Source organism: Lepidochelys kempii, chromosome 3 (assembly GCF_965140265.1).
Source record: "Lepidochelys kempii isolate rLepKem1 chromosome 3, rLepKem1.hap2, whole genome shotgun sequence".
NCBI classification, from domain to species: Eukaryota; Metazoa; Chordata; order Testudines; family Cheloniidae; genus Lepidochelys; species Lepidochelys kempii.
In genome coordinates this window covers 73,502,513-73,526,821 of record NC_133258.1, presented here as the reverse complement: position 1 = coordinate 73,526,821, position 24,309 = coordinate 73,502,513, and the positions used below count along the sequence as shown (strand labels likewise).

Genomic DNA, 24,309 nt, shown 5'->3' with positions numbered 1-24,309 from the left:
TTGTTTTTTTACTTTTAGCACCGAATAACATTCAGTCATCCAGCAATCTGACTGGCTGGTTTTGCAGTCTGGTAGCATAAATGATAAATTACAAAGTAATTTAGTTAGAGGTACATAATGCTGCTATATTAATAGCAATTGAATTAATCAGAACTAATAGTGTTAAAGTGAATCACAATGTATTAAAATGATTTCTTACTTATCCTCGCGTGTTAATAAGATATATTTGCCTAAAATGTTTAAGCTTTAGGGCACCATTCATCACTCTTTTAATTGCTTGATTTCTTTGTGGGGCTAGTCAGGTGCATTGTCCTGTACAGCCCTCACCCCCAAGAATGAAGAGAATACATATCCCAGAGCTGAGGTCTGGCAGAGCATATGCTCCAGGCTGCAATTCAAATATGGGTACATGAGAAACAACCAGGGGCTACCTGGGTAGTTCTATCACTGGTGGATCGCCACGCCTCACAAACTTTAATGCACTTATCCTTACACCACCACTGAACAAGGGAAGTATTAATAGCTCAATGCTGAGAATGAGGAACTGAGTCCCTGAAGTGCCCAAAATCACACAAGATGTCTGAGCAGAGCCAGCAATTGAACCTGGATCTCTGGTGGCCCAGGCCAGTGCCTTAACTGTAAGACCATCTGTCCTTCCCTAAATGACTCAACTGTGCAGGCCCTTTCTCAGGCCCATTGTTTTCCACAATACTTGTTAAGACAGAAATAGATTTTGTAAGTGATGGGGACCTTTTGTGAAATCTCTAGGCATTGCCTTAAACATCTTGAAGCTCTGCAGAATATTTCAGAACTTTATAAAACTGAACATATTTTTTCTAATGAGGACATTCATTTCATTAGGAATAATGGGTAAAAAGTTACCTAGTGTTTCTGAAAATTTTACCTGATAAAAAACAGAAACAGTAAAATAAATGTTATTTTTCTTGGAAATTAACCTCGACCCAAGTTTAGATAGATATACTGATCAAGTGAATCCTGTGTTAAAACTAAACTCTGTTTTCTAAATACAGTCATACCTTAATGTTACGAGTCTCAGGTGACATTTACGTAAGGATTGTGTAAAAGCAGAGGTATATATACTAGCCTACAATCCTGCTAGGAGATGTAAAGGCATTTTAAATGTAAGAATTCCATAAAATTAGAGTTCATAAAGTTGTGGTTTACTTACAGAACATAGGGACAAGAAAAAGAACTTTACAAAAATTGCAAAAAGGCGGCACTTTTTCAGTTGAAGGAATGTAAAAAAAAGTGCTTAATTTCCTTGGCATTTTCAGGAGAGAAAAAAATCTGCTTCATCATTAATCTTATCGTTTTGAAAACTTGAAGATCTGTTTTGTCCAGAGTTACAAGGGGGAGATAGTATTTAAAAGTCAGCTTTATTACAGAACACAGGTTGCAACCATAACTTTGCAGACACTATTTCTCTCTACATAAAAACTTTGTTTTTCATGAATTATTTTGATAGACAAAGACAAGGTTGGGGGAGGCAGAACGGAGAGTAAATCCTCACTCATCTAGATTACCATTACTTCCATGGGACTAGGCCCAAAGCATTACTGGTATTATTTTAAAATTACATAGCACCTTTCTTCTAAGGTTCTCAGAGCAATTGCTGGGAATTAATAAATGACAGCATCCCTCTGAAGTACTTGTTTACAGATAGGAAAACTGATATAAAGGGAGATTAAGTGATTTGACATAAGAAATCAGTGGCACATCTGAGTATATAATCAAGATCTCTTGACTTACACTCTTGTACCATAACCTTCCCAGCAGAAACCCAGACGTTTGGTCAAATGTCAAGCCACAAAATAAAACCTGCTAAAACTTTGATACCTGGCTGTTTTGTCTCTGCATAAGATGGGCCAACTCAGATCACTACATTTGACCTGATATTACCATATGAGGTTCATTTGTGCCTTTAGGACACCATATTACCAGGAAGGGTCAGGATTCCTCCTTGAGTAGATTGGAGCACCGGGGCAAAAATAGCTTATATTTTGATGGGAGGAAAAAATTGCTACAGTTTCAGAGGGTACTGCATAATTCGCACTGGGCAGCTGGCTCGCTCCACCGTTTGGTGCATGATGTTGATGCACTGACCTGTCCCTTTTGGGAATCTGTGCTGAGGCTCTAGGAATGGGCTCCTCACACCCTCTTCCTCCCCCGACACTTTGTGCTGTGGTGGAGCAGCAGGGCTCCCTAGTGATGAAATTCCAGTGCTACAACCAGCTGCCTTGCTTGAAGTCAATTTATATTAGTGAGTGCCCCCTGGAACAAATAGCTTTGACACACAACTGTTAGCAACCATTCTATAGTCCCGTGCTTCTGGAATGAGCACATCTGGAAATTTAAAGAAATAAATAAAATAAATTAGTTGGGACTGATGGGAGTGGAAAGCCTATACTTGCTGTTGCAATCAATATACCCTTTTCTTTATACAAGATTGTCACAGAGAAATAAGAGTGCAAAATTACAGCAGGTGACAATCTACCAGAGCATTAAAAAAAATGGAGACCAAAGGCCAGGCAACTTGCTGTGTCATTTGGAACAGGTCCATCCACAGAAAAGAGAAGGTTAAAAATTATAAGCAACTACCCACTATAAACAATTATTTGGAGAACAGATTCTAAAAGCTAGTAATGAACAAACAGCTCTGGGCTCACAAATAGATTTGTCTAGCCCCGACTCTCCATTGTTGTTTGATCTCAATCTAGAGGACTGAAATTAGAAACTACATTGGATCAATTTTAGGTGGGGTGGGGGGGAATGATAATAGCTTTTTCTGTAAAGTTTAGATTAGACTAGGTTTCAGATTTGCATTGGACTTTTAAATAATGTTTTAGGCTAATTTGTCACAAAATGCACTGTAACTTTCGATAGCCACATTTTAAGTATTACAGCTTTGTGTTATGTTATAGATTTATTAAGCAGGAAAAACAGAATTCTACAGAAATGCCATTAAATTTTATAGAACCTTATCTAAATACCTATAGAATGTAATCATTATATTTTTCTATAGGTTTTTGAACCATCCTTCAGAAATCTATTGTTGCTATATAAAATTTCATAGAAAATGTTAGGCTGGTCCCACAAATCTATAGGACTTTTCCATAAGGGTTTATATGATATTACCATTTCAGGCCCTACGCAAAACCATACAATTCAAATGCATATTTGTCACTAAGTTATATATATTCTATGTTGTTATATTGCTACAAAATCATTAGGGCTATTTTTCCAAAAGTGTGTGCCAATGTTGTGTCCACAAAACAGAAGAATGAACATGCAGCACCTCAGAATTACATGTGTAAATGTGGCTTCTGTTATCCAAACGCATGTCTTTTATAAGTAGAAGATGTATGCATACTTTTTGCAAACACGACCTATGAATACTCTTTTTAATACCTTGAAATATCTAGGCAGCTTTTCCAAGTCACATCACAAATACATTAACTGTAGGAGGAATGGGGTTTCCTCCCCCGGCCCCCCCAATTTATTTTTTAAAAAAAACCCAACTCTTAAGCTCTTTGGTAAAAACTCCATAACTCTGCCCTTTTGGATTTCCTACCCTGATGCATCCCGAGTTTGTCTATTTCCTCCTCTCCACTTCAATACCTTCACTATCAGACAACTGCTTGCAGAAGTCCACTCAGAGCACATTATGAGCTACCAAGGCTGGCACTACATGTCTAAGCACTGCAGGAGCCTTCTCCTAACAAGGATGGGCCCAGTGATGTTAACTGTAGGAACATTTATGCACTTTCCTGTCAGCAGCCAATTTGTTTTTTCTTTTCCTTGAACTCTGCCAAGAACACATCTCAGAGGACAGCGCAACAGCAATAAAAAAAAAAAAATCTTTTAGGGCTTACTGCTCAACTCTGATTCTTTTTGATTTAGCTACAGAAAAGAACAAGTGAGAACACTGGATGCTCTTCACTTGTCTTCTTCAAGCACAGAGCACTTCACATTTTAATCAACTGACCGTCTGCCAAAATGGTGCCACTTTTGTTTACTCTGGCTGAATCTTCAATCCCCACATGATGGTCTTCAGGTTAATTCATAACATGTGTGAGCCCTGGTCTACACTAGGACTTGAGGTCAAGTTTAGAAGCATTAAATCGATATAACCTCGCACCCGTCCATATGACAAAGGCTTTTTTTTCCTACTTAAAGGACTCTTAAAATTGATTTCCTTACTCCACCCCCAACAAGGGGATTAGCGCTGAAATCGGCCTTGCCGGGTCGAATTTGGAGTACTGTGGATGCAATTAGACAGTATTGGCATCCGGGAGCTATCCCAGAGTGCTCCATTGTGACCGCTCTGGACAGCACTCTCAACTCATATGCACTGACCAGGTACACAGGAAAAGGCCCGCGAACTTTTGAATTTTATTTCCTGTTTGGCCAGCATGGCAAGCTGCAGGTGAATGCAGCGCTCATTAGCAGAGGTGACCATGATGGAGTCCCAGAATAGCAAAAGAGCTCCAGCATAGACCGAACAGGAGGTACGGGATCTGATCGCTGTATGGGGAGAGGAATCCGTGCTATCAGAACTCCGTTCCAGTTTTCAAAATGCCAAAACATTTGTCAAAATCTCCCAGGGCATGAAGGATAGAGGCCATAACAAGGACCCAAAGCAGTGCCGCATGAAACTTAAGAAGCTGAGGCAAGCCTACCAGAAAACCAGAGAGGCAAACAGCCACTCTGGGTCAGAGCCCCAAACATGCCGCTTCTATGATTAGCTGCATGCCATTTTAGGGGGTTCAGCCACCACTACCCCCACCCTGTGCTTTTACTGAGTCCATGGAGAGAGAGGCAACACGGAAGCAGGTTTGGGGGATGAGAAAGATGATGATGATGAGGTTATAGATAGCTCACAGCAAGCAAGCGGAGAAACTGGTTTTCCTAACAGCCAGGAACTGTTTCTCACCCTGGAGCCAGTACCCCCCGAACCCACCCAAGGCTGCCTCACGGACCCGCCAGGCAGAGAAGGGTCCTGTGGTGAGTGTACCTTTTTAAATTGTATACATGGTTTAAAAGAAAGCATGTTTAATGATTGATTTGTACTGGCATTCGCGGCTCTCCTGGATGTACTCCCAAAGCCTTTGCAAAAGGTTTCTGGGGAGGGCAGCCTTATTCCGTCCACCATGGTAGGACACTTTACCACTCCAGGCCAGTAGCACGCAGTTGGGAATCATTGCAGAACAAAGCACTGCAGTGTATGTTTGCTGGCATTCAAACAACATCCGTTCTTTATCTCTCTGTGTTATCCTCAGGAGAGTAATATCATTCATGGTCACCCAGTTCAAATAGGGTGCTTTTCTTAAGGGGACATTCAGAGGTGCCTCTTCCTGCTGGGTTGTTTGCCTGTGGCTGAATAGAAATGTTTCCCGCTGTTAGCCACGGGGAGGGGTTAGCCACATGGTGGGGGGAGGCAGAATGCGACCTTGTAACAAAAGCATATGTGCTATGTATGTAACAGCAAGGTTTACCGAGAAAGAGTGTACCCATTGTTCTATAAAATGCATCTTTTTAAATACCACTGTCCCCTTTTTTCCCTCCACCAGCTGCATGTGTTTCAAGGATCACAGGATCTTCTCCTTCCCAGAGGCTAGCGAAGATTAGAACGCAAATAAAACACAGTCACGATGAAATGTTCTCTGAGCTCATGCTGTCCTCCCACACTGACAGAGCACAGACGAATGCATGGAGGCAGACAATGTCAGAGTACAGGAAAGCACAAAATGACCGGGAGGAGAGGTGGTGGGCTGAAGGGAGTAAGTGGCGGGCTGAAGAGAGGGCTGAAGCTGAAAGGTGGTGGAAGTGTGATGAGAAGAGGCAGGATTCAATGCTGAGGCTGCTGGAGGATCAAACTAATATGCTCCAGAGCATGGTTGAGCTGCAGAACAGGCAGCAGGAGCACAGACCGCCGCTACAGCCCCTGTGTAACCAACCGCCCTCCTCCCCAAGTTCCACAGCCTTCTCACCCAGATGCCCAAGAAAACGGTGGGGGGGCCTCCGGCCACCCAGCCACTCCACCACAGAGGATTGCCCAAGCAACAGAAGGCTGTCATTCAATAAGTTTTAAAAGTGTTAAACTTTAAAAGTGCTTTTAAACTTTTAAACTATTTGGCCTTGTCCTTCCCTCCTCCACCACCCCTCCTGGGCTACCTTAGCAGTTATCCCCCTATTTGTGTAATGAATTAATAAAGAATGCATGAATGTGAAGCAACAATGACTTTATTGCCTCTGCAAGTGGTGATCAAAGGGAGGAGGGGAGGGTGGTAAGCTTACAGGGAAGTAGAGTGAACCAAGGGTGGGGGGGTTTATCAAGGAGAAACAAACAGAACTTTCACACTGTACCCTGACCAGTCATGAAACTGGTTTTCAAAGCTTCTCTGATGTGCACCGCACCCTCCTGTGCTCTTCTAACAGCCCTGGTGTCTGGCTGCATGTAACCAGTGGCCAGGCGATTTGCCTCAACCTCCCACCCCACCATAAACGTCTCCCCCTTACTCTCACAGATATTGTGGCGCGCACAGCAAGCAGTAATAACAGTGGGAATATTGGTTTTGGTGAGGTCTAACCCAGTCAGTAAACTGCGCCAGCACGCTTTTAAACGTCCAAATGCACGTTCTACCACCATTCTCCACTTGCTCAACCTGTAGTTGAACAGCTCCTAACTACTGTCCGGGGTGCCTGTGTATGACTTCATGAGCCATGGCATTAAGGGGTAGGCTGGGTCCCCAAGGATAACTGTAGGCTTTTCAACATCCCCAACGGTTATTTTCTGGTCTGGAAAGAAAGTCCCTTCCTGAAGCTTTTGAAACAGAGCAGAGTTCCTGAAGATGCGAGCGTCATGTACCTTTCCCAGCCATCCCACGTTGATGTTGGTGAAACGTCCCTTGTGATCCACCAGTGCTTGCAGCACTATTGAAAAGTACCCCTTGCGGTTTATATACTCCCCGGCTTGGTGCTCTGGTGCCAAGATAGGGATATGGGTTCCATCTATGGCCCCACCACAGTTAGGGAATCTCATTGCAGAAAAGCCATCCACTGTGACCTGCACATTTCCCGGGGTCACTACCCTTGATATCAGCAGATCTTTGATTGCGTTGGCTACTTTCGTCACAGCAGCCCCCACAGTAGATTTGCACACTCCAAATTGATTCCCGACTGACTGGTAGCTGTCTGGCATTGCAAGCTTCCACAGGGCTATCGCCACTCGCTTCTCAACTGTGAGGGCTGCTCTCATCTTGGTATTCTTGCGCCTCAGGGCAGGGGAAAGCAAATCACAAAGTTCCATGAAAATGCCCTTACGCATGCGAAAGTTTCGCAGCCACTGGGAATCGTCCCAGACCTGCAACACTATGCGGTCCCACCAGTCTGTGCTTGTTTCCCGGGCCCAGAATTGGCGTTCCATCGCATGAACCTGCCCCATTAGCACCACGATGCCCACGTTGCCAGGGCCCGTGCTTTGAGAGAAGTCTGTGTCCATGTCCGCATGACTCTCGTCACAGCGCTGATGTTGCCTATATACCCAGTTTCACTTTGGCAGGTTCTGGTGCTGCATATACTGCTGGATAATGCGCATGGTGTTTAATACGCTCCTAATTGCCAAAGTGATCTGAGCGGGCTCCATGCTTGTCATGGTATGGTGTCTGCATGGAAAAAAGGCGCGGAACGATTGTCTGCCGTTGCTCTGATGGAGGGAGGGGCGACTGATGACATGGCTTACAGGGTTGGCTTACAGGGAATTAAAATCAACAAAGGGGGTGACTTTACATTAAGGAGAAACAAAAACAACTGTCACACAGAATGGCCCCTTCAAGGATTGAACTCAAAAATCTGGGTTTAGCAGGCCAATGCTCGACCCACTGAGCTATCCCTCCCCCCAGTATTTCAGGCAGGACTGAATCTCCATTAAACTTTTCAAGGTGCCCTTGACAGATCTCACCGAAACGATTGTTGGCCATTGATTTTACGGAGGGAGGGAGGGAGGGAGCGATGAGGGAGGAAATGAATACAAAACAAATCTGGTCTATTTCTTGTTTTGATCCACTCCATCTATCTTTTACATCTTTGGCTGGCAGCAGACGGTGCAGTAGGACTGCTAGCCATCCTCATCTCCTGGCTGCTCGCCAGAAGATGGTACAATAGGACTGCCGGCAGGACTAAAGAGAATGACCTGGTCGAGTCACTCCTAATTTAGTTCCTGCGCCCATGTCTGCCAAAGTGCTCCTGACCGACCTTACCGAGGCAGCCAGGAGCACCTCGAACATGATGAGGATTGTTATCAGGACTATTGCACCATCAGCTGCCACAAGGCAATGGGTTGCTGCTGCTGTGTAGCAACGCAGTACCGTGTCTGCCAGCACCCAGGAGACATACGGTGACAGTGAGCTGAGCGGGCTCCATGCTTGCCGTGCTATGGCGTCTGCTCAGGTAACTCAGGAAAAAAGGCGCGAAACGATTGTCTGCCCTTGCTTTCATGGAGGGAGGGAGGGAAGGGGGGCCTGACGATATGTACCCAGAACCACCTGCGACAATGTTTTTTGCCCCATCAGGCATTGGGATCTCCACCCAGAATTCCAATGGGCAGCGGAGACTGTGGGAACTCTGGGATACCTACCCACAGTGCAACACTCTGGAAGTCGACGCTAGCCTTGGTACTGTGGAAGCACTCCACCGAGTTAATGCTCTTAATGCACTTAGAGCATTTTGTGTGGGGACACACACAATCGACTATATAAAAACGATTTCTAAAAAACCGACTGCTATAAATTTGATCGAATTTCGTAGTGTAAACATAGGTTTATTATAATTGTGTGTCTAGAGGGACTGATGTTAAGCACTGTGGGGACAACTGTTTTGAGTGGCCACCTTGCTTAGATATCTGTTATGATTACTACTTTTACTTTTCATACCTGTACTTAGATGTCCTCTGCTGGGTATGTTATCACTGCATACAGTAAATAGATTAAAGTCAAACCTAGAAATATACTGTTACTCATCTTGACACTGTGTCTGTAGCTTTAATAGCAGCACAACACTAGTGACCAAGAACATTTCCTTTTACTTAAATATACATTGATACATACAATTATACTTCAGTTAATCTTGTGTGTTAGACTCCATGAAGATAGACCAATGCAAATGCGACATACAGAAACCATCTTGTTGAGTGTGTGCCTTGGTGTCATCTTTCCGCACTTTGTTTTTAAACTAAATCCCATGTTCCCTACTTACCTGCAGAGATGACCTAAATTCAGGAGCCGCAGGCAAAGCAGCCCTCCTGCCTACCAGTGTGATGCTCTATGCAATTCTACAGTTAATCCAGGATAAATTAGGTGGGGCAATATTATTGCAGGACACTGAGGCAAAAGTAATGCACTCCAGTCATTTCCTTATTGCTTACAGCTGCAGCAAAAAAATCATGGAGTGGAATCGACATGTATCAAAATGAAAATTAGAAGCATAGAACACAGAGATGCCTTTCATAAATCACTGCTCTTTAATGTAAAATAAAACCTGTGTTACCATTATATAGGTTTACAGTTGCAATAAGAAATTTTCATATTTAAAAAAAAAACCCAGTCAAACTTGGAATAAGTTCAGAAGAAAGTAACACAAGATCTTATTGTCAACTAATGACAAGATTAAGAGAACATTAAGCCTACCACTAAGGCAAATAAGGGGAGATAACTTCACACGTATGTAAAGGGATGTTATAAAGACGACAGGGATCAATTTTCCTTGTTGGTCAGTGATTCTAAGACAATAGGAAATGGTGCAAAAATTGTATTAGGAAAAATGTATATTAGTAGGAAAAGTTATGTAACTATAAAGTCAATGGTACAAGTGCTGGAGGAACCAGCTTGGGGCCATGCTCCTCTTGACCTGCTGCTTACAAACAGGGAAGAACTGGTAGGGGAAGTAGAAGTGGGTGGCAACCTCAGCAGCAGTGACCATGAGATGGTTGAGTGCAGGATCCTGACAAAAGGATGAAAGGAGAGTAGAGAAATACAGACCCTGGACTTCAGAAAAGCAGACTTTGACTCCCTTAGGGAACTGATAGGCAGGATCCCCTGGGAGGCTAATATGCGGGGGAAAGGAGTCCAGGAGAGCTGGCTGTATTTTAAAGAAGCCTTATTGGAGGCACAGGAACAAACCATCCCGATGTGCAGAAAGAATAGCAAATATGGTAGGCAACCAGCTTGGCGTAACAGTGAAATCTTTGGTGAGCTTATTAACAGCGTGATTAATTGTGTAATTAATCGCAATTAATAACGCAATACAAAAATTAATTTTTAAGCGCAATACAAAAATTAATTTTTTAATCATAGAATCATAGAATATCAGGGTTGGAAGGGACCTCAGGAGGTCATCTAGTCCAAGCCCCTGCTCAAAGCAGGACCGATCCCCGACTAAATCATCCCAGCCAGGGCTTTGTCAAGCCTGACCTTAAAAACTTCTAGGGACGGAGATTCCACCACCTCCCTAGGTAACGCATTCCAGTGTTTCACCACCCTCATAGTGAAAAAGTTTTTCCTAATATCCAACCTAAATCTCCCCCACTGCAACTTGAGACCATTACTCCTTGTTCTGTCATCTGCTACCACTGAGAACATGTAGTCTAGAGCCATCCTCTTTGGTACCCCCTTTCAGGTAGTTGAAAGCAGCTATCAAATCCCCCCTCATTCTTCTCTTCTGAAGACTAAACATCCTTGACAGCCCTAATTTATATATGTGTACATTTGAAATAAAAAGTCATTTGAAATGAAAAATTGACACTTTTTATACCAAAAAGTCAAAATGGTTTTGCAAAAAATTTTATTTTTGTCAAGACAGGATTTTCTAACAGAATGCTGTTTTGACTGTGTTTTTATTACCAGCTCTAATATCTATATCTACTGATAGATGGATGGATAGGAAGGTGCTGGACCTTCTTGTATATTTTTCTTAACCTTAACTTCACAAAAAAGGTATCTAAAATGGCTAATGTTGATTTCTTTACAACCCTTTGTATAAGTAAAAGAGGGAAAAACAAATCTGTGTTGATCTCTGGAATACTCATTTTCAGTCCAATGCGATTCAGAGTTAGCCTTTTGATTAAGATCAAATATAGTATCGGTGTAGTATCATTCGATAAATTGGAGGACTACTATTACTACTACTGCGGGGTTCGGTGACCTAAGAGATATTTCCATCTCTAACTATTATGATGATCCTATGAACAGTGAACTTCTAACCCCTTCAAAATCAAAGTTCTGAATTAAGATGATAGCTGATTTTTATGTATAGCAATATTAAGTGTAACATCAGTTTATTGCTTAAATAGCCTTTAAATTTAGCATATTACCACTCTAAGTTACCAACAAGAAGCCCTCTGGTACTAGATTTCTCTGGGAACATGCATTACTGTATAAGGTTGGTTACCTTTTAAATTACCAAGGGAAAGAAATAAGCTGCTTCCTTAAAGTAGAGCCAATGAGCCCTTTTAGAAATAGCCAATTATGAGAAAATTGACTTTCCACCTAATGATAATCTAGACATTTATATCCTCATCTGGAAAGCATTTACAATAACTTGTGAATAAATATCACTGTTGATCATCTCAGTCAAACATATGACAAGGGAAGGACAAGATCAAAGAATTATTCACTTTTGTTTTAACTTTCTCGGGATTTTTCCTTGTCTTTTCTGTATCTCTATTTAATTCTCTCTTCCCACCCGGATGAATTATTACACACACTTTAATGGTGCACACAAGCCATGAATCATATACACCTGTAATGATCTATCAAAAGTTGTATTTAAATATCCCACACAGTAGTTGAATGTAACAATCTATATGGGAAAAAATCAATAAAATATAGATTCTAAAACACTAGCGCCAATGTCCCCTTCTTACGCTTATGTTTTCAGGAGCTGGTAGCCATCTCGACTCTAGTCATTTGTTTAGAAGAAACTGTATTTCTTCCCGCTCCTCCACCATTGTTATTGTTTTATCATGGTTAAGGTCAGGTTAGAAAAGTTCAGGGTTATTCACACTGTAAAAAATAGATTTTTTTGGATTCCTTGTAGTTGCCTCTCCAAAGGAAAGCCCCATTTAGGCTGGGAAAATGAGGTTCATAAGATTTTTCTGTTAATAACGGTGCACTCTTTACTAAGAAGTGCACTTCTACTTACTTTATCCACTATATCCTTCATAAAATCTTGACTTTCTTTCCAAGACGATCTAGGAGAATCATCACCATAGTACTGTAGAACCTTACTGAACATTAGTCATATTTTTATGTGGGTTAGAAGCTAATATTACTATTAAACTTTACAAAATATGTCTTGCTTAAGGATGTAGTTCACAACATTCAATCAACTGGGGAATCCACAATCAACAACCTAACAAAAATCTAGCATGGAGCACACGTGAGCGACAGTAGATTTTAGTTTTCATCTACAGCAAATCTATGTGTTATCTCAAAGCCAGACTTCCTATATTTTTCTTTTAACTGCCTTAATCTTTATGTACATTGGGCCTGATGGACCCAGTGGATGCTGGGAGTTTAAACCTTGCTGCACCAGTGAACGTAGTAGTGCCCTGGGGACACTGTGATCCCCTCCAGGGACCCTCCCCTGGGAGGGTACCTTTAATTTGTGGTTTGAATTTCATGTGAGGACCACTGGTGAAGTTGCCTTGGGGACACGTTGAAACAATGTTGTTATAATGTGTGTGCATCTGTGATGTGAGGACCACTGGTGAAGTTGCCTTGGGGACACGTTGAAACAATGTTGTTATAATGTGTGTGCATCTGTGTGTTCTTGGGATGCCACACTAGTTACAGGTAGGACACATTAATCAAGTAGTAGTATCCCTCATCAGCTTTTCTATTATCTGCCCCACTTTGTGCCAATTTCCTCTTGCTTCCCCAACACCTCCTGCTCTGCTGTTCTTCTGCAAGACATGGGATAGGGATTTGTCAAAGTCAATGAGCACTTTATTACAGGGAGAGTGCTCAGTAATGAACAATTCAGCAATTTAATGAGATTCTGTAGATCTGTCTCCAGCCTGTCCATCAAGTTTCACTTCTATAAAGCACCCTGACACTAATCCTCTGGCATACCCAATCTTCACCCTGGGCTGAATATTAGATTCTTCCATGGTATATTGCATTACCACTATAACCTTAGCAAAAATGATGAACTTAACTACACTTGAGGCAATATAGCTGGTCTGATTTGATTTTCCTCTATTGGGTTGACTATGAGGGAATTATTTATTTACTATGATAAAGCAAAAAACAGTTTCTTATTGCCTGCTGAATGCCTAAATTGGTAAATATTTATGTGTGTCTTTTAATTCATTCTGGAGAACCAGAAATAAAATATATATATTTTTGCCTGCAGCAGAAAACTAGTTTAAAACATTCTACATAACAGCATTAGTAACCTTTAGAGAGGCAATTATGATAATACTTAAATGGACAGTGTAGAGTTTGTTGTCACTCAAAAAGAAGCACATTATCACTGCTGTACATAGCAGTATCTGCAGTGTGACCTGCAACACTGGCATACACTATCATATTTGCTACATGGAGTGTCCACTCTACTGTCATGCAGGCCATTAAGAAAATCTTTCCCAGATTCGTCCCAAAGGGCAAGGGCAGTGTCACAGTACCAGAGACTTAAGAACTCCCACTTACCAGACTGGAAATGGCAAACGTGGGGAGAACGCCTGCCATACCACACTGACCAGTGCCAGCATGCTATTTAATGCAGCTTGGCTTTCTGCAGCATCTCTCCTCTCTAAGATGTCTCAAAGCACTTTGAGAAGCACTTTCATCTTGCAGTGAAGTGATAATGAAAGCAAATGGGCCAGTCAGCAATACCCCCACAACCTCACTCATCAAAACTGCTTTACCAAGCAAGGGAATGAGGGCTAGCACTCCAGAGTATCCCCTCCTCCTTTATAAAAGAGTACAGCACCAGGGGATCTCTCAAAGATGAGTAGGCGGGAGTCCAAGTTTATATTTCAATTTTAATGGAAATAGCATCTTTGGAAAAGACTGCATATTCTACCCTCAAAATCTGAGAAATAAATCTGTGCGGTAGCCACTAGAATGAAGGATTAAACTTTATCTCCACTCTGCCTTGGTAGTTTGAAGAAGTTTGTTTTTATATAGCACGGCTCATCTGCAGATCTCAAAACACCTTACAAAGTAAGGTAAGAATCATACCCCTCATTTCACAGATAGGGAAACCAAGGCACAGAGCAATGAAGTGACTTACACAACATCACCCAGCAGATAAGGAGCTTATTAAGAGAGCCATGAATAACACTCAGGTCTTCTGACTGCTTCTCCCTTCCATTAGCCTGAAGGTATCTCCCTTTTTATAAGATAAAAAGTATTTTCCAAAACAGATATATTTAACAATTTTTTCCTACCTTGCCCTGCCTTTCTCCCATATTGCGTGATAGCAAACAAGAAACAAACAGCAGTGTTACTGTAATTAATATTACAGATGTTTACTTCCATTATATTCTGAAGCTCCCATTTTCACAGATTTACAGTAGGATTGTTTCCCAGATTATTTTTTATATATATTTTTGTAGCAAAACATATTAAAAGGCATGTGGCTATGTGTTTCTTTAGCATTAAAAGCTATTAAATCATATTCCATATTATGCCACAACGTTGTAATTTTTTCCTGTTAACATACTAGGCCACACAAGTCAAACAACAAAAAGTCTTCTTCCAGATTAACTAATTGTATTAGAACAGAGCAGATCCTGTATTACTGTATTACGTCAAAATCTAGTTTGCCCCCTTTTGTTTCCCTGAGCCTTTAATCGTTTTAGTGTCACCAGCACGTGCTCAAGGCTCCTGAACAAAAGTTTTCCCTGGTTTTATACAGTGTCACACATTACACCAACCGATTTCCTTACCTGCCAGATTTGCTCTTCGCTAAGAGAAGTGAGTCGGTCGCTCTTCAGGACCTCTCGAAGGAGACAGTATGGGAGAGCCAGGACTTCCTCCGGGTGACTCTTCAACAGCTCAGAGAGGTGTTTAACTAAGAAGTCAACCACTGCCTTCTCCAGCAAAGTGAGGTTAAAGAGGTCAGCGAGCTTATACAGGTCCAAGTAATTAAAGCTATTTAATTCCTGGGTGAGCAAAGCAAAACAAAAAATGTGTCTCAGAAAAAAAGGCAAAAGAGAAATAGGGGAAAATGTGACTTCAGATTGAGGATCATGGTCTGGCACACGTGTGAAAAAAAAGCGTGAGCAAATGCTGCAATTGCATGTGCAAATCGGGCAATTGTGAATGATAGAGGGCATTCAGAAATCATGTGTGTTGAAACTGCCTGATTTATGCATGCATCTGCAGCAACTGTAAGACATGAAGTTGTATGTGGACCAATAAATAAACCAAAGTGTTTCATACTGTATTACAAGAGCTGGCAGAATTCAACACGTAGATTTTTTAAAAAAATCTTTCCATTAATTAAAAAGCTTTGTTACAGAACAATTATTTGCTCATTATTTATTGTTAATTATTTCATCTGCCTTGAAAAGAGAACTGCAAGCACTTTCATAAATAGGATTTCTAGTTTCACCAAGGACTTCTGTTTTCTATGCTGAAATTATGTTTCAATTTACAGATATATCATCAGTGAATTAAAACAGATTTGCCTTCACCTCCTGCACCAACAGTATCCTGATTTGCCACTTCTTCATCTAGAAGCAGAAAAATGAACACTGACAAAAGCTGAGCTAAACCAAAGCAAAAGTACTTTCTACCCAGATATCAACAGATCCTACATTTAAAGGCCCACATTTTCAGCCTGGCATATCACTGCAATTACTACAATCTGGGCAATTTACATAATTTTAGATCTCATGCTTTTCAAGATCAAGATCATGTCTTCATCTATGTTAGGAGAGCACCTAGTAACTGGGCACTACCACTAACTAAGTAAAAAAATCTAGAAAATAAACAAAAAAGTAACTAGTCACTAAGTCTATAAAGGTCTAATAGAACCCAGTCACTATCCAACTTTATTTAATGTTAAACAGGGCCTGGGATTCGGTGTAGAGAGACCTCAGCCTGCTTAGAACATGGCAAACGCACCATTAAAAATCCTTGGAACCTTTCATTAACGATACAGAAAAGAAGGAAAAACAGTTAAAGAAAGCATCTGAAATGTAAAATATTAAACAAGTCTTTCATTTTAACATTTTGTGTTCCCTTTAGCTGTAGAGTTTTTAGAAAGAAAACCCCCTTGTTCCACAGTATCTTAGAGAGCATTAAAGATGGTAATAACTGTCCTTTTGGGCAAAAGGAAAGAAGCTGGCTGAGATGGGCTAAAGCGGTTGTTTTTCCTGTTGTCTTTAAGATCCAAAACTGACCTTTTGAGGAAAAGAAAATAAGTTAGTTGAGATGAGCTGGAGCTGCTGTTGTTAAAGTCCAATCCCATTTCATCAAAGATGCAGTTTGGAATTCAGCTGGAGCTGACAGAACAATCCAGATGACATCACCAACCCTCTCTGGCCTGAGCTGGTAAGGACACCCCTCAAAGAAGGTCTGGGTCCCTGGAGATAGTGGGGGTGGCAGCCATGACAGTGAAGCTTGGTCCAGTAGCCTCCGGCTATTCTTTCTTTACCCCCAAAATCTCAGTCTTTAAAAAGCCACAAAGAGTATGGTGGGTGAAGTAACCCATCCCCTCATTATTTTGTCCAAAAATTAGGCTTACTATCCAACACGCCAATTTTGGTTCATTAACTTCCAGCTCTACATCATCATATTAATTTCAACAGTTTTTGGATTATATCAACATGGACTTTTGCGTTTAGAGTAATCCAGTTTCTCTGTCTGGTTTTCTTGCATTATTCCCATCAATATTTGTTATTATAGGTTATCATGACATGTTAAAACATACACATTTTTGACAGTAAAGCTCTCAATTAGGGTAAATTTGTAGGCACAATTAGCATAACACTCCCTCACTTTCCTTCCCATCCTATTCTTACCCAGCTGAGAAATACAGGAATCAAAATTATACACAGTACCTCTAAATAATAATGGTCCAAATGGTCCTGCCCAGTGCACGATGTGAAGGAGAATAAGACAAACTCCTGGAATAAACACCTAAGGACAAGGGAGAGTGAGCAGAGACTTCACCGAATCCTTCCCAACTCTGAGAAAGGCCACCTACAAAAACAGTGTGTTGCTGGCTCTTTGTGGGTTTTGGAGAACGACAGAGTCAGGGAGCAGTTGCTCTACAAGACTCACTTGCCTCTAAAACCTGTGGATATGCAGACAGAAATCCACATGGGAGTTAATGCTGTCTGTTGTAGCATTAACTCCCCTCCCGAAGCTTCTATTCCATACACAGAGGGGACTAATCATGTAAGAGAGACAATGATAGTACATCTCCTAAATGAGCTATGGTGCCATGGGAAAGAGGAGGCTAGAAAGCAACACAAAGGATCATGCAGACCAGGTAGAGGACCTAGAATCCTGGGATTTGCCCACAGCTCCTTGGGTTAAACAGTGATTCCTGCATTCTCAGTGTGGCCATACACCTCAGCTTCCTAAGGACAGCATAGCAGAAACTCCAGAAATTATATAATATAGAGCAGGATCAACAAGAACAAATATATATTATTTGAGACATCAGAGTGACAAAGGACCCTAAATAAAATTCATATACTTTCATCTGCTTTTCTCTGTTTTTTCTCTTTGTTCCTGTTTTTTTCTCCCCCTCTCCTACTCCCTGGTCTTCTCCCACAATTTACTGCTCTGTTCCCAGCTACCAGCCCCCTCATTGTCCCACTCCTTATGCGAAGATTACAAGAACTCTTGTCAGTTTCACTTTGCTGCTTAGTTAGCACAGGAAGCAGAGCAGAAAAGAGGAAAAGACTAAATTACCTGAATTACACTTGGCTGCTCTGCTGGATGGACTGGCAGAGCCAAATGAAACTGACAAGAGATCTTGTAAATGTCAATTTGCTGCTCTGCTGGCACATGGAGCAGAGCAGGAGGAAGATGGGAATGGGAGAAGAGAATCTCCAGAAGGTTCTGGGTGCTACCCATGGGATAAGGTCTGCTTTATCAGTGAATTCAATGGTTTTCTATTGATTGATGGTAGAACTGCTACTCCAGGATGACCAAATTCCTTGTGGGACTCCCATTGAAATATGGAACCCCTGCATGTCCTCCAGCTTGGGGCTGTGTATTGAAGGCAAATTCTATTTAAGGTGCTACATTCTATACAGAATCTCTTCCTTATTTTTTAAAGAATCAGGAGCTGAGGTTTATGCATATTCACAATAAGCACTCAGGGCTTGATCTAGTCTCAAGGGTCACATGTTTTCTGGTAGATCGAAGGATGCCCCCTCCTCTCCATAACGAGACAGGTAAGGTGAGGACAAATCCTTTCCCACTACCGAAGGCTAGGACAGGAATTCTGCACGTTGAAACTCCTGGCATTTCTTGTTTCCTACATGAAAAGATTTTGCTCACAATCATGGGGAAACAGGGCAAGGGTTGACAGTTTTTTGCACTCCTGCTCCCCAAATCAATTCATATACTCATTAAAAATAGGCAATGGGATTACAGAAAATCTTTGGATTTTACAGCAAAAAAAAAATTCCATTATCAATTAAATATTTGGATTTTTAATGTAATTTCATAGAAAAATTTAATCTTGATATAAATTTCACTTGACAGATTTATGGGATGTTATTTTATTACTAATTAATAAAGAACTTGACAAAAACATTTTAGAAACTACAGTGGGTCATCACTGAAAATATACATATTTGCTAGCAAGTTATCACAGTGTGGTATCTCAGGTCTGGCAGCTATTCCCTATTCTAAGCATTATAGGTTGTCATTTCTCAGATACCAACTGCTGGCAATTGCTGACCTACAGTGAGTACTAGGAGTTCTGTTTCCATTTATTTTTTAAAAATGACCTGTACGTATATAAAAATCTTGTAAATATTTAGTCATTCTTGGTTCTCTTTAAAATGTAGAGATGAATAGAATGAAAACTTGCATTAAATCCTGCAATGGGGTTTTCCCTGGCTGATGGAATGTCAATCATCCAAAAAGAAATGTAAGAGACATGAACTTAAATAAACTGAGTTCTTCATTTTTGGAGGTCAGCAATAAGGAGAATAAGATCCAGGCCTTGTGACCTGAAGATTAACTTTCCACCAAAGAAAGATGAGCCTTATCGAATACCCAACAGAGTCAATGGAAAGTCTCTTAATGATTTCGGTGGGTTTTGAAACAGACCCCAGGTGCAGAAGGTGCAGCCTTCTGGACCTTATATATCATGAGTAATGCTGGTCGGGATATTATTTATTTGCTGAAAAGGGCAACTTGATGGCATTTCTCTGTCTGAAACATAATTTTTGAATGCCGATCAATTCCAAAATTTCAGGGAATGTTGTCGGAATGTTGTAGTAAGGCTGAACCTTACAGATTTTGCTGAAAATAGGAAAAGGAAAATGGGGTACACACGGAGTCCCTTGTATCTGGGATAGCAGAATCATAACCTTAAACAGCTCTGTAACTATCTACTGATCAAAGAACCGGTTTGATGGCAGACATTAACACCTTCTGGCATAACAATACTCCCATCTCAGCCCATAGTTCCAATACAGTTTAAAATGATGACACCCTGTATGACTTATCTCCCAGACAGAAAGAAAAGAAATAAGAATGGTGGGAGCACAGGAGCAATAGGGGTTCACATAGAGCTGCTGGCAAGGTATGGGGGAGGGTTGAAGGGAGTCCCTGAAATAGAGGGGGAGGGTGGCACAGTGGAAATTTGTTTTGGGGGGAGGGGGATTGAGAATGGAGGAATACAATTGAATTTTTGTGGTGAAATTTCCATTTTGTCCAAAAGGTATTTTCCTTGGGAGAAGGGGGAAAACGTTTCAATGGAAAATTTTGAACCAGCTATAGCAAAGAGTCATCATCCCTAGACTGAGCATAAACTGAGGGGTTCAACAACTTGTAGATACTGATCAGAATATTTTTAAAATTTTTTTACTGCTGGGGTTCAGCAGAATGCTGACTCTTCCTCAGAATAGGTCAGCTTGACACAGAAGCTGAAATTAATCACCTTCCGGGGGGGTTGATGGTTTAGAAGGCTACCAATATATTTAAAAAGATTGGGCCTCTAAACAGAAATACTCACGTTTGACTCTAGAAGGTCAGATTTGGCCTTTAGCTTTGAACTTCACAACCATGGAAGCTGGTTTATCAGCTTTCTCAAAAGAAAATCATCCAATTGTCATACCAATCATTTGCTCAAATCAAAATTATACTGATATTGCATATTGCTATCCTGCTAAGGACAAAAGTGTCATGCTGAGATTGTGAGATGTATATTACTGATCAGATAATCCATCTCCCAATCCGTGATAAGGCTTTAATAACCATATGACTATGTCAGAGTACAGAAGCCTCTTGCCAAAGTTTCATTTTTTTTTGGTATCAGAATATATCTATCTATCTATATATGTGTGTGTCTACACACACACACAGAGACAGACACACACATATATATATAGTGAAACAGAATCACAATCAATACATCTGCTTCCTCTGAATACATTTCCAAACTAAATTCTTAACTAGATGAAAACCTTCAGATTAACAAATCAATGAAGTGTGCATTCTCTGAAATGGGCTACCCATTCAATTCTGTTGGGATTAGGCATAAGCTAGTCCTGACTGTATTTGCCTATAATGGGTTTTGTTTGATTTACAATTAAATGACAAGTTATTGTTTTGAAATAGCAATAACATAAGTTTAAAAGACTTATTTCTTAAAATAAATATTATATATTTGTATTACAGAATACTGTCCTCTAGTACTATTCATTAAAATGACATTTTTAATAAAAAGTATTTAACACATAATTGAAAGCATCAAGCATAAATAAATTATATAAAAAGAATGTACATTGTACAAAGGATAAAGGTGTTATGTCTTTTTATGGAGAGCTGAAAAACAAACTAAAAGAGAGCACATGAAGAATTAAAGAAGAGTGGTAGGGAAAGAAAGAGACCCAATGTTTTGCTAATGTGATCTATGTTACTTTGCTAACCCACATTCAGACTAACAGTATATAGTTCTTATTACTGAGTTACAGTATAAATAGTTGGTATATTCAATAGTGAACATGAACCTCATTAAATAAATTAGTCAAAATGTTAATCAATGTCTACCTCCAAAACGAACTTGTGTATCTGGTCCTATACATTCAGCTCACTGTACTTTACTGAAGAGGGTGACTGTTTTTTTTCCAAACTGCTCTTTTTAGTAGTGAGTGAATCCATCATTCCATGTTAAGCATCTTACTGGGCTTCTATGTTATTTATATCAACTTTTTGGCTACCAAAGCAATTGAATAATGAGCTCACATTTAAAATCTTAAGTTTAGGGGGAATACAAGAAAATCAATTTTTCAGACAAATATGTCCTAATAGAAAGACAATATTAAATGTTTACAGTAGACTACATGATACTAACAGCATTTTAATAGAGGGATACAGAAGAGAGTCAAACAGGAGAAAGAACATTTAGAAATATTCTATTTAAATTTATTTCAAATCGATCTTTATTTAATTTATAGTTTTAAGAATAATTGTATTGTGCAAGCCACAGAACAGGATATAAGTAACAGATTGATAAATTAGAGTTAATCATAGCCAAGTGCACGCTAGAGTACAATATACTTCTAGTCCTGTGCTCTGCTTTATAAATAGCAAAAAAATCACAAGGAGAACTAAGGGGAGAGACTGCATTTCTTTATGACCTTATTTGAAAGATAAACTCCTTGGGGAAATACAATTTATTCAGATTATCAAGACCCTGCTGTGCAAATCTACAGTCTGGGAGCACACTACAGAGATCAAAAAATATTTACTTTATTCTGTTGGGTATAAAATCTTTTAATGAATGCATAATTACAGAAAAAGTGTATACAGCTTTAGAAATTCCATTGCTGAGCCAAGCCATTAATATCCAAGGCATCATACCCAGTTGTGACTCCACCTGCTTCCTATTTGGATTACAACACAGTTATAAATCAAGGTATTATGTGACTACCCATATTAGTACCACAGAAACGGATAGCTTTGTATTATTTCTCCTCTGCAAAAAGAGATGACAATCAATGCCTGAAAGCAAAAACGTGTCTTCTAAAAGTGAAAGCCGTTAGGGACAGGGGCCCTGTCTTCATAATTCTTTGAACAGCCCCTAGCACAATGGACTCTTGATCCTGATGGGGCATCTGGGCACTATGGTAATATAAATGGTAAGTAAAATAAAACAAATAATAAATAATAATAAATAAAATAATAATTAGAAGAAGAAGAAGAAGAAGAAGGAGATGATGATGAATGGTTAAAGGTAATTCTGGTATAAGTCAAAATAGAAATAACATAAATATGCTATTTAAAACTTAATGAGAAATCTGTAACAAGGCAAAAATACGTTAGGAACTATATTACAGTGAAAAATCTAGTGGATAGTTTCTCTTTTTTAAATTAAATAATTACAGAAGAGGAGCCAAATTCTGCCATTTCACACACACTGCATTTTATTAACTAAAGCTCTGATCCAACAAAGACTTACTCATGTGCTTAACTTTAATGAGATCATTCAAGCTTGAAATCCATAGTAGTACTTACAAACTTAAAGTTAAGCATGTGCAAAAATCTTTACAAGATTGGGGCTTTGGGCCTCATTCTGGAACTCTTGCTCATATTGAGTATCTGAGTAGTCCCACTCATGCATGGAAGTAATTTTTGCAGAATCACGGTCACACTGGGATAGTAAGGGCAGAATTTGATAGGGGGAAGGGTTCATATTTTGCCCCCCCCCCATATATAATAGCATAGACAAAGATATAGAGGTTTTTTTTTCATAAGTAGATGAATGGTAACTGATCACTGGCTGACTATAGACACATATCCTCGTAGACTTAAGGAACACTATCAATTTTATTTTATTTTCATTGACTAATTTTACAAAATTCAATTTATTGGTAGAACATGCTTTCCATAGCATATCCTAATTTTTTTAATTCCTATTTTTTAAAAAAGTGTAAAGTTGATCTGAATCACTGCTGATGTTCTAAAGGATGTTTTGAGTTAGGCCCAAGATCAGCAACATCAAACAGGCTCAGGCCCACTCATTTCCCTCCTTCTCTATTTTCTTTCACACTGTGTCTGCTGCCTTTTCAGTTTCAGCTTTGTTGCAGCTGTTGCTAGTAAACACTGTCTTGCGAGCAGGGGGGAAAGAGTGTCTGTGATCTCTGCAAGGACAGGGTATGAAAGTGATGTTATAATCTTAGTCCATAAAACTGAAAATGCAACTGACCAACAACAAAACAGTGAAACTGACTATACACAAAGTGCCACCAAATGTACAAGGTCAACTAACTGGAGAAAAAAACCAAAAGAATAACTCTTTCTCTCTCAGGTACAATAATATGGTCACTTGTAACAACAATAGGTGTTATGGTTGGTATGGCAACTCCCATTTTTTCATGTTCTCTGTGTGTGTATATATATCTTCCTACTGTATTTTCCACGGCATGCATTTGATGAAGTGGGTTTTAGCCCACGAAAGCTTATGCCCAAATAAATTTGTTAGTCTCTAAGGTGCCACAAGTACTCCTCGTTCTTTCTGCTGATACAGACTAAACATGGCTACCACTCTGAAATCTGTCAACAATAAGTGTGTAAATTTTCAAGATGAAAGTGTCTGTCCTTTCAAATGATCATGACTACAGAGATATCCGTTCATTTCTGTTGTATATTACATACATCTATTTCTGAAAAATAATACAAATGCAATATTAAGATGGCATAGTTCAACATTTTAGTACATCACAAAATAGAAAAACAAAGGTTGTACAGCAATGTTAAAGTAGCCACAAGATATTTATGCAGTGTTTTCAATACCTGTTTACATTTCTTGAACTTTATCTCCAAAGTGAGTTGGGCTGTCCTGGGAATCCCACATGTGGCTGGCACAAAACCTCCTCAGTCGGGAGGTTTCACATAACAGAGGCAAGGTTAGCATTACTTTGCACAAGGAAAATCCTGTGGGATCAAAGTGAGTGCTACAGCAGAGGCCACCTCTTCCATTGCCTGCCCCGTCTCTCACACTCAGTCCCAGGCTCTTGAAATCACCAAACCCAAAGACAGTGTTTCTGGAAATTTAAAGACCTTAAAGATTTTACGACACTCA

General features: G+C 40.1%; 1 protein-coding gene across 23 annotated transcripts in view; it reads right to left on the bottom strand.

Moving 5' to 3' along the window:
- The window catches only part of KLHL32 (kelch like family member 32), a 247,313-nt gene that overhangs the window by 79,318 nt on the left and 143,686 nt on the right, over positions 1-24,309 (bottom strand). For 18 of the 23 annotated variants that reach the window (XR_012158000.1, XR_012157999.1, XR_012158001.1 and 15 more), the window contains one exon: positions 14,972-15,187. The exons of 2 other annotated variants lie outside the window; for them this stretch is intronic. Coding sequence is in view for 12 of the 21 variants with exons in the window: in XM_073336806.1 (XP_073192907.1) it covers positions 14,972-15,187 (216 nt within the window). In the remaining 9 variants the exon portion in view is untranslated. Of the gene's footprint in view, positions 1-12,849; positions 12,980-14,971; positions 15,188-17,092; positions 17,172-24,309 lie in introns of those variants that run through there. 3 more of the 23 variants (XM_073336815.1, XM_073336816.1, XM_073336820.1) reach the window with 3 other exon arrangements.